This window comes from Rhineura floridana, chromosome 1 (genome assembly GCF_030035675.1).
Source record: "Rhineura floridana isolate rRhiFlo1 chromosome 1, rRhiFlo1.hap2, whole genome shotgun sequence".
NCBI lineage: Eukaryota > Metazoa > Chordata > Lepidosauria > Squamata > Rhineuridae > Rhineura > Rhineura floridana.
This window is the reverse complement of record NC_084480.1, coordinates 213,769,183-213,779,242: the sequence shown is the minus strand read 5'-3', so window position 1 is coordinate 213,779,242 and position 10,060 is coordinate 213,769,183. Positions and strand designations below refer to the sequence as shown.

At 42.2% G+C, this 10,060-nt stretch overlaps 1 protein-coding gene across 6 annotated transcripts in view; it reads right to left on the bottom strand.

The window, feature by feature from the left end:
• Window positions 1–472: 472 nt before the first annotated feature.
• Window positions 473–10,060, bottom strand: part of NUP153 (nucleoporin 153) — a 50,806-nt gene continuing 41,218 nt past the window's right edge. For 4 of the 6 annotated variants that reach the window (XM_061592209.1, XM_061592188.1, XM_061592161.1 and 1 more), the window contains 4 exons: window positions 4,327–4,725; window positions 3,317–3,598; window positions 2,054–2,207; window positions 473–1,550 (listed from right to left, as the gene is read on the bottom strand). In XM_061592209.1, coding sequence (XP_061448193.1) covers window positions 1,466–1,550; window positions 2,054–2,207; window positions 3,317–3,598; window positions 4,327–4,725 — 920 coding nt within the window. In that variant the 3' untranslated portion in view covers window positions 473–1,465. The remainder of the gene's footprint in view (window positions 1,551–2,053; window positions 2,208–3,316; window positions 3,599–4,326; window positions 4,726–10,060) is intronic. The other 2 variants (XM_061592198.1, XM_061592170.1) reach the window with 2 other exon arrangements.

Below are 10,060 nucleotides of genomic sequence, written 5' to 3'. Positions count from 1 at the left end.
CAACTGTGTTCAGCCCTCTGGGCTTGGAAATTTAGACGGCCTGTTACTAGTGGAGTCTCAATAGCACAGACTATGCGTTTAATTTACACTGCACAGTGTTGGTTAAATGTAGGTATAGCCTTGAGAAATAGATCCTACTAACTGCTCCGGCTGGGAGGAAGGGCCGGATATAAATAAAATAATAAATAAATAAATAACTGAAAATTTGTGAGAGCCAGTATGGTGTAGTGGTTAGAGTGTAGGACTACAACCCGGGAGACCAGGGTTCAAATCCCCACACAGCCATAAAGCTGACTGGGTGACCTTGGGCCAGTCACTGCTTCTCAGCCTCAGAGGAAGGCAATGGTAAACCACTTCTGAATACTGTTTACCATGAAAACCCTATTCGTCAGGATCAACTTGAAGACAGTCCATCATCATCAACTGAGGATTCAGATAAGACCACATATACTTATATTAAAATTCACACACACACTTTTCATCATTTTTATTGATGGCATTTATCCCATGGTTTAACATGTTAATTATACTGTAATAAACATGGCTTTAATATTAAACTTTTCCTTATTATCCAAAGTCACCAGAGTCCATTTTCGTAAATATAAAAATATATACTTAACACTTTGTACAATACTGGTTTTTGGTCCAAACAAAAATGGATCAGAAAAGCCAATAAACTCACTTTAAGAATTCCCAATTTTAAAGGTCTTTAATGGATTTAGGCAACTTTGAATAATGAGATTTACATAATAAAATCTGAGACAATACTAAACAAAAATTTGCTGTAACACACAAAATTAAAATTTCAAGTTCACAGATTTGTTATGCCAAAGTACATAGAGAAACAGAATTGTATTTACACATTTGTTTCATAATAAAATAATGAAAACGCGAGACAGGTGATAAGGAGTTGTAAGAATGAAAATAGAAAGAGCATCTAATTATTGAATGAAGTACTACTGATCTAACTAGTCCTTAGCATGGACTAATCATTCTTCCTCTATCAGAAATTTTTAGTGCACAGTACACGCAACTCGCTCACTTCACACGTACATCAGCACAAACTTCGCATAGAAATCACTCATTATCCACATTCTCTACTCTATACAGACTCCCTTCTGATATAATTACAATTTCGAGGTGTCAGTAAACGCAGATGAGCGCACAAAGTGGTGCAAACAGAGGTATTATACGAAGCCATTCGCTGTGCAGGCTATATTTATATCTATAGCCAGACCATGCCAAGTCAGTGAAGAAAAACTGTTGAATTCTAAAGTAGTTTTGCTTAAGATCTTCCCAGCCACCAACTCTAATTATTAAAAAACCTAAATGGGGAGGGGGGGAACCGTGAGCAGAGTTTAGGTAGACCTGGCTTCAGCTAAACCCAGCATGAGGTACAATTCAGTAATTGAACAATGCAGGGCAACCAGCTGTGGTAAGAGAGTCGCTGTCTGTAACAATATTTTTATTTTCTACGCCTAACAGCCGTCTTTATCTTCCGACCAGTCAGTGAAGATCCAGGTGTGAATATATTTTTCCCATTATTCCTGCTTTAGGGAGGAAAAGAAGCAAAAGTAAGGGACTTGACTTAGGAGTGATGGTGATATGTCTGAAAACTCTTAATATTGTGGAAGAAACATAAAAAAAAAACACTGTAAAAAAAAAAGGCCACCAAGTATCCCAAAGATCACTTACTGAAGACATCATTTTCTAGAGATTCAGTTAAGGAATTTTAATCTAAGCTTCTGCTTCAGCAGCACGCACATGATTGATCTGAGAGGCTTAATGCCATCAACTTTAAATTCATTTCTAACAGAAACAATTATAGTGAAATTTTAATTTAGAGCAGATTTGTACATTCACTTAATACAAAGTACAGTCCCCCTTCCCCAATTGCTATTCAGTAGTGCAGTATTCCTAAGCAAGTTCCTGAAAAATACTCCCTTGCAATTTGCGCATGGAAGCATTTTAGGGGACTACATGCCTTCAAAATACATAGACTTTTACACAAGATCGTGTCAAATCTATTGCAAGGTCTTAACCCTCTTCTTACCCCAGGTTAAATGATGATGGCTGGGTGAATGAAAATCCTGAAGAGCCTGCAGGCTGTGCCGGTGCACCAGGAGCTGCACCAAAGGTAAATACTCCTGGGCTGTTGCCTGTAAAGTTGAAATTACCAGTACTACTTCCGAACTGGAATACAGATCCTAAAAGAGTGAGATACTGTCTAAGCCTCTTAGATGGAAAGCATTTTCCCTCACAACATTTGTCTGCAGAGAATTTAATCTCTCAAAGACCATTGAATAAGCAATTACAAAGGAGTAGAAAGTAAGTACAGCAGTTCACTCTGTACTTATAGCTGCACACCACAATAAGATTCCAAAACAATGACCTAGATATAAAGAACCATGCATGTTCAAGAGCGCACATTTTTTCTACAAGACCTCCCAATGCTACATGGCAAAACTCTTTAGAAACTGATGAGAGCTTCAAAAGCAGTTTCTAATATAAAAAAGTCAAAAATCCAATACAGCATTTCCAAGCCCATAGGCACATCTAATGTAGATTTTTGGCTAACCTTCTCAAATGTCCTCTATAGTATTCTACACAAGCATCAGACAGCAAGTTTGCTAAGCAATAGCTCTTTGGATGATATTTTGGTTGAAATGGCTCATAAACTATGGACAAAGCCATGGATCTTCAGAAGAATGAAAATTATTCAAATAAAGTAGCTAGATCGAATAAACCATCAGAACAATAACTTGGAAAAAAAGTAGCTAGATTTCTATATAGGCCTTGCAAATCACATTGTGCATTTTTGACAGTCAAAAATGTCTCCCTGTCTCTTCATAAACATTTTACACTTCTACATTTACTATCCCACTGAGCTGTTAATTTGATCAATTCTGGCAATTAACAAAAATTTCTAAATACAGAGGGCCTTTTTAACATTTATAAAGTCTATGCCATCTGTACACTGAATCAGTGCCTCTGTGTATAGGGATTCTCAAACCAGGAAATTATGCGTACAGATGTTTCAACATCTGACTACACATTACCAGCATAAAGTATATTGATAGGAGAGGTCAATACACACCATTTGAACGTAACTGTAAGACACTTTCTGTTTCTAGTATTATGTCGATGCTACTCAACTTTTTAAATCAATGGTTAATGGCAAGCACGACTTGATTGGAGAAGCTTTTCCTTTCAGGAGGCACTATGCCAGCACAAAGGTTAACAAGAGGACTTAAAAATAAGGACATAACCTAAACATAGCTCTGCTTGAGCATCAACACCAGCCTACAGCACTTACCAGAATTAGGAACGGCACTTGAGCCAAAGCCAGGCTGTTGGGTAGCTTGTTGTCCAAAGACAGGAGGCTGTGCACTGCTTGACACAGAGCCAAAAGCTGGAGGCCCAGGCTGAGCACCAGTAGGGAATAATGATGATGATGAAGAGAGTGACCCAAAGGTTGGAGCAGGGGGCTGGCTTGAGCCTTGGCTTTGACCAAATGTTGGTGTCTGGCTTGCACCAAACGCAGGACCAGTTGCAGAAGCTGAAGACCCAGAGCCAAACACAAATGAAGAGGAGGAACCTAGAAAAGCAAGCAACCAAGTGAGTTAAACTTGGGAATTGCATGACTGGTTAAGAAACTGTTTAGATGCTTCTCTGATGTATATTGACTTTTGCTTATATAACAGTTTCTTTCAGCTATTCATTAATTGTGAGATACCTTAAATGGTCAATAATTGTACCTGCTCTTTTATGGCTGACTGTAAGTGGATTTCTATTATTAGTTCCTGCACAGTTTACTAGGAGACGTGCCCCTACAGCAAATGTATTTGAACATGCCTCAGAGTAAACTCCTTAGAAACAATAGTGATGGCAGCAAACAAACAGAAGGCAGCCATACTGATAAGGGACATACAGCAGAGCGTGCTGAAGGCATAGCTGTGGTAGAGAGAAGACTTAGGTAAGTGCAGAGGAAACTGAATCATTCTGAACACTTTCACTGCTAGATTAAAACTTATTATAGCAGTATTTGATGCACAGGGGTCCATCAACAGAATGTATTAAGCTGGTGTAGCACTATGGTTAAAGATTGTGAACTGGTCTCTTAGTACTTAGGAAAAACACTAATATCATTTATTATCTTATTTGCACCAAGAACGTGTTACTCAGACAGAACTGCCATACCGCTGATACTTTGCCAATTCAGTCTTTTTACTAGTATTTCAGAGCTTTCTGTACACATTTTGCACAGCAAGTTTCTGGAAAACTGAATTTCTTCAATAAATACCTACAACCGAGTTTTGAGCATACCTGTAGAGCCTGCTGTTGTGGTGGGTGCTGCAAAACTGAAGCCAGTGTTGGCTGTACTGCTAGTGGTGGCTACTGTACCAAAAAGAAATGGAGCGGGAGTGCTTGTACTGGAGGTGGTTGTTGGTGGCTTGCTCTCTTGAGAGAAGCCAAAGGACTGGGATGTACTGGAGTCAGAGGGATTACCAAAAGGAGAGCTGCTCACAGTGTCACTGGCCTGTCCAAACAAAAAGGTTCGTGGTGGAGGATTTGAAGAAGAGGTGGTGCTGCTGAACACACTACTACTGCTGCTGCTGCTGCTGCTGCCGCTGCCACCAACAACAACAGAAACACTTGGCGTAGCAGTGTTAGAAGAAGTGTTAGAGCTCAGGAAACTAAACGCAGGTTTTGCTGATCCTGGATCTGAAAGTGAAAGTAATTAAAGTATTTTAGAAACAAGAAATGAAGATACCAAGTAAAGTTAGATCGTAGAATCATTGCTGGATGGTATATCAAAAGTCTTCTAGTTCAGCCCACTGTCAATACAGGAAACCTGCTCCTAAGTGACCAACCATCCAGCCTGTTTAAACAGCTCTAATGAGGGAGAATCCACCACCTTCCAAAGCAGTTTGTCCCACAGTCAAACAATTCATATTGTCAGGTATGCTTATTCAAAATCCCCTTTTTAGTAATTTGTTGGTTTTGGTCTTATCCCCTGGAGCAACAGAAAACAAATTTGCTTCATTATCTGTGTGACAGCCTTCAAATATTTGAAGATGGCTATCACATCATCTCTTTATATCTTTTCCAGAGTAAACACACCCAACTCATTCAACTTTTCCACATAGGACCCGGCTCCTAAACCTCTTGACATCCTTGTTGCCCTCCTCTGGACTTATTCCGGTTTGCTGATATCCTTCATAAGATGCAGTGCCCTGAATTAGACACAGAACATCAGGTGAGGTCTAACCAAAGCAGATTAGAGCGTATCATTCTCATGATCTGGGCACTATACGTCTGCTGTTGTAGCCTAGAATTGCATTTGCCTTTTTGGCTGCCACATTGTACTGCAGAGTCAGGTTCAGCTTGTGGCCAAACAACTCCCTTGATCATTTTTACATGTATGGCTGCCAAGCCAGGTGCACATTTATGTATTTAAAGTATTTTAACTCTGCTCTTTAGCTAAAAAAGGCTCCCAGAGCATTATCAACAATAAAGCAGCCTCTGTCCTCAGGCTTATAATCTAAAAGCCCATCTAAACACAGATCTTTACATTTCTCTGTTGAAATTCATTTTGTCAGTTTTTGCCCAGTTCTCCATCATCTTGAATCCTGTCTTCTATTCTGTCCTCAACAGCTGTTAAAACTAGCTGTGGATCTTAACTGGGCAACTTCCAAGTGTTATTTAGAACTAAGCTCCAAACTTTTTACAATAACAAGTCACTGTATGTCAAGTACAGAGGTAGATTTTAGATGCTGCAAAGCAGTAAAGGGTTTCAGGTATTATATATGGAAGTGTGCACGAACAAGTTCAACTAACAACGCTGCAAAAGTTGTACCATGTTTTGCACAATGGCATCACGCAGTTATGAGACATAATGGCCCTATTCAGGTACGACAATTGCAATCTAAAAATTAAATGGAGAACAACAATGTATTCAAATGTTTCCTTCTCCATTCTCTCATGAGCCATAACCCAACATTTCTGGGGTCTGCTAAACCACAGACAGTGCCCCATTAAAGACGTATCAGGAAAGTGTGGTTTTATTTCTTCATAAAAAGCAGAATATGAAACCTGAATCTTCATAACCTGGTTTGTAGTTGGGAGTTTTGGCCACAATTTCTCAGTTCAGATATAAAAGGAAACAATAATTTTAACGCTCCAGAATTTTGATTATAGTGGACAAGAGAAGGGAAGAGGTAAACGAAGGTGGGCACAATGCTCAGTCTGATAAACCATGGTTTAGTTAGACCGAGATGGTCCGAAATGGGCCACTGTATGCAATGTTTGCACTAAGGCACAGAACTTCTATGTTAGGCTGATCAGTTGCCACCCACTTTGCAACAAGATCTCCTGATGCCATGTGACATGAAAGCAGGTTTGTCACAGATATGCCCATGTTTCAAGACATTCTAAATGGCAAAATCTTGGTTGAATCTCTCAGCAGCTCTACCATCACATGCAAGGAACAATTCAACAGTGGCAGGATACATTTTAGAAGAATTGTAGAGGATGCCAAGTTAGTTTATCTTCTTGCTCTAATTATTCCTTCTCCTTTTTACCTTACATTCTTGCTCTTTTGGGCCTTTGTTGATAAACTTTTCTCCATCCAGCCCTCCTTTCATTATCTCTGATCTCTATCCCCATCCCCACGTCTGCCTCATTTTCTTTCATTTATTCAATTTATTTCTGATTTTTTCCTAGCTTTTGTATTTATCTTGCACTCATCTCTTGACTCTATTCCCTTTACGTTTCTCTTGCAATTCTGTCTCTAATTTACACATCAGTTCTTTCTTTATCCTCACATACTCTTCTCTTGAACATGCTCTCATCTCTTCCATTTCAGAGGGGAAAAAACCCCTTCCTTAACCCCCCATTTCCTATATTACCCTATTTGCCCTCCAATTTGTTTCCAAACTCTTCAACGGACAGTTCTTCCATTCTCTCTCTCCCCTCTCCTAATTCTGCTTTTGAAATTATCACTGAATTGTATTTTCGTTACTTTTACAAGAGGGCAGGAGGGGTTTCACTAGAATCCCAAATTATGTATGCAAAATGCTTCAATTTAATGGTTGCTATGTAAAAGTGAAGTATCTTATTTTTAAATCCCACAATCTCTTCTACCTCTTCCATTATTCTGCATTTCCCTGTGATTTTGTTTTAGCTTGGTTAAAAAGCTTGAATAACTTTTTACTACTTTCATTGTCTTCCTCTGCAGTCTTTACTTTTCTTTAATTTTAATTTAGTAAAACTATCACAAAGAGACTGATGCCAATGACTCGCATTGTCCTGTTTCCTCTTTTTATAATGTATATATTCTTCCTTTTGCTTCCATTATCCATGTCTGCAGCTTAAACTGTAATTTTTACCCTAATGACTTACAACTCTCATTTCTCTGTTCGTGACCTTGCCTCTTCTTCTCTCAGAGCTTCTATATGCCTCACCAAACATCCTCTAAACTCAAATTTAATCTAAAACCAAACTTATAGGTTTTCCCTCCTGGATCTTCTTTCTTATTCTCCTTTCTTGGTGTTATTTTCCCCTTTCCTCACATTTGCTTGGATTCTTTTCCCCCCTTTATTTCCTTATCTTCAAATTCAATTTATCTTCAAATTCAATTTATCAAGCCAGGGAGGGAGGTGCGGGGCCAAGTTATAAGAAGTTTGGGCGGCAGGCGCTGGAAGGGTGCTGCTGGCAGACCATGCCGGAATAGGGGAACACGGGATAGATGCATTATACCCATCCCATGTTCCGGGTCTGCTCAGAACCAGACGGAAACTGGGGGATGCAAGGTTCCTACCGACCTTCGACTGCTGTTTTGTAATGCCAGGTCTGTAACGCAGAAGACCTCACTCATCCATGACATGATCTTGGATGGGCGGGCAGACCTGGCACGCATTACGGAGACTTGGTTGGACGAAGCCTCTGCTCCCATTCTTGAGGCCATGTGTCCACCAGGTTTCCGTTATGCACAGCAGCCGAGGGTGGGAAGGCGGGGAGGGGGTGTGGCAGTCATCTATCGAGAATCCTTGGTTTTTGCCAGACCTCCTCTTCATAGGACTCAATTCGTTGATTGTATGTACTGGAGGTTGGGCCCGAAGGGCAGTTTAGGGATCTTGCTGGTGTACCGCCCACCCCGCTGCACAGCAGACTCCCTGGCCGAGGTGCTGGAGGTGGTCTCGGCTGTACGGGCATTGTCCCCAGAATTGTTAGTGCTGGGTGACTTTAACGTGCATGCCGAGACCACTCTCACTGGAGCCCCTCGGGATTTCCTGGAAACCATGGCTTCCTGGGAACTGCACCTTAGTAATACTGGGCCCACCCATGTAGCCGGTCATACTCTTGACCTTGTGTTTGTCGTGGGAGAGGAGAGAAGTAGTCTGAAGTTGGGAGTGGTTTATTCCACCCCTGTGTCATGGTCAGATCACTACCTGGTAAACATGAACTTCTCGATACCATGCCCCCTCCGCAGGGGTGAAGGACCTATTAGAATGGTCCGCCCCAGGCGCCTGATGGATCCGGATGGATTCCTGACTGTGCTAGGGGAATTGGAACTTGCTGAAAGTCGCCCGGTCGAAACCCTGGTGAAGGAGTGGAATGATGGGATCACCAGGGCATTAGACCGGGTGGCTCCGAAACGTCCTCTCCCCCTGAATAGAACTCAGCTAGCACCATGGTATACACCGCGGTTGTGTAGTCTGAGACAGGAGGTGAGACGACTAGAACGCCGGTGGCGGAAATCCCGCTCCGAAGATGTCCAGACACAGGTTAGAGCAGCAGTAGCTGCCTACCAGGTGGCAATAAAGGCAGGAAAGAAGGCTTTCTTTGCTGCTTCTATTGCGTCCGCGGAATGCTGTCCCAGGAGGCTGTTCCAGGTGGTCCGAAGCCTGGTCGGTCCAGTTGCTCAGGAACCCTTGGAACAGTCAAAGGCCTCCTGTGACATATTAGCAAAGCACTTTGCTGATAAAATCGAACACTTGCGGAGCTCGATTCCGTGCGCTGTGGATTCAGTGGATGAACCAGAGTTGGCCAGTTGCATGCCGGTAAGTTGGGATCGGTTTCGGCTTCTTCCTTCTGTGGATGTGGACAAGGTGCTTACAACTGTGAAGCCTACCACTTGTCTAACTGATCCTTGCCCATCGTGGCTCCTTATGAGCTGCAGAGAGAAATTGGGCGAGGGGATTAAAGCGGTGGTAAACGCATCCTTGAAAGAGGGTGTAATGCCATCAGCCTTCAAGGAGGCAATTGTAAAGCCCATCCTGAAGAAGCCCTCCTTGGATCCCCAAGTTTTCAATAACTTCCGCCCAATTTCGAATCTACCATTTTTGGGCAAGGTCATTGAGCGAGTGGTGGCCAACCAGCTGTCAGCACACTTGGATGAAACGGATTACTTGGATCCATACCAATCGGGTTTCAGGACTGGTCACGGAACTGAAACAGCCTTGGTCGCTCTGGTAGATGATTTGAGGAGGGCATTAGATAGGGGAGAATTCTCCTTTCTTGTCCTCCTCGATCTCTCAGCGGCTTTTGATACTGTCGACCACAGTATCCTTTTACATCGCCTGGAGGGATTGGGAATTGGAGGTACTGTATTACAGTGGTTCCATTCCTTTCTCTCCGATAGGTATCAACAAGTAGCATTGGGGGAGGAGGTTTCAGACCCTTGGCCTCTCAACTGTGGTGTGCCACAGGGCTCTATCCTCTCTCCCATGCTATTTAACATTTATATGAAGCCGCTAGAGACAATCATTAGGAGATTTGGGCTGCAGTGTCACCAATATGCAGATGACACTCAGCTCTATCTCTCATTTAAATCTTCACCAGAGTCGGCTGTGGAGACCTTGTCCAAGTGCCTGGAATCCGTGAGTGGATGGATGGGAAGGAACAAGCTGAAGCTGAACCCCGGTAAGACCGAGGTGCTGCTTGTGGGAGACAAAGGAAGGTTGGGAGATGTTGACTTGAAGTTCAATGGGGTGAGTTTACCCCTGAAGGACCAGGTCCGCAGCCTTGGGGTTGTGCTTGATTCCAGGCTGTCCAT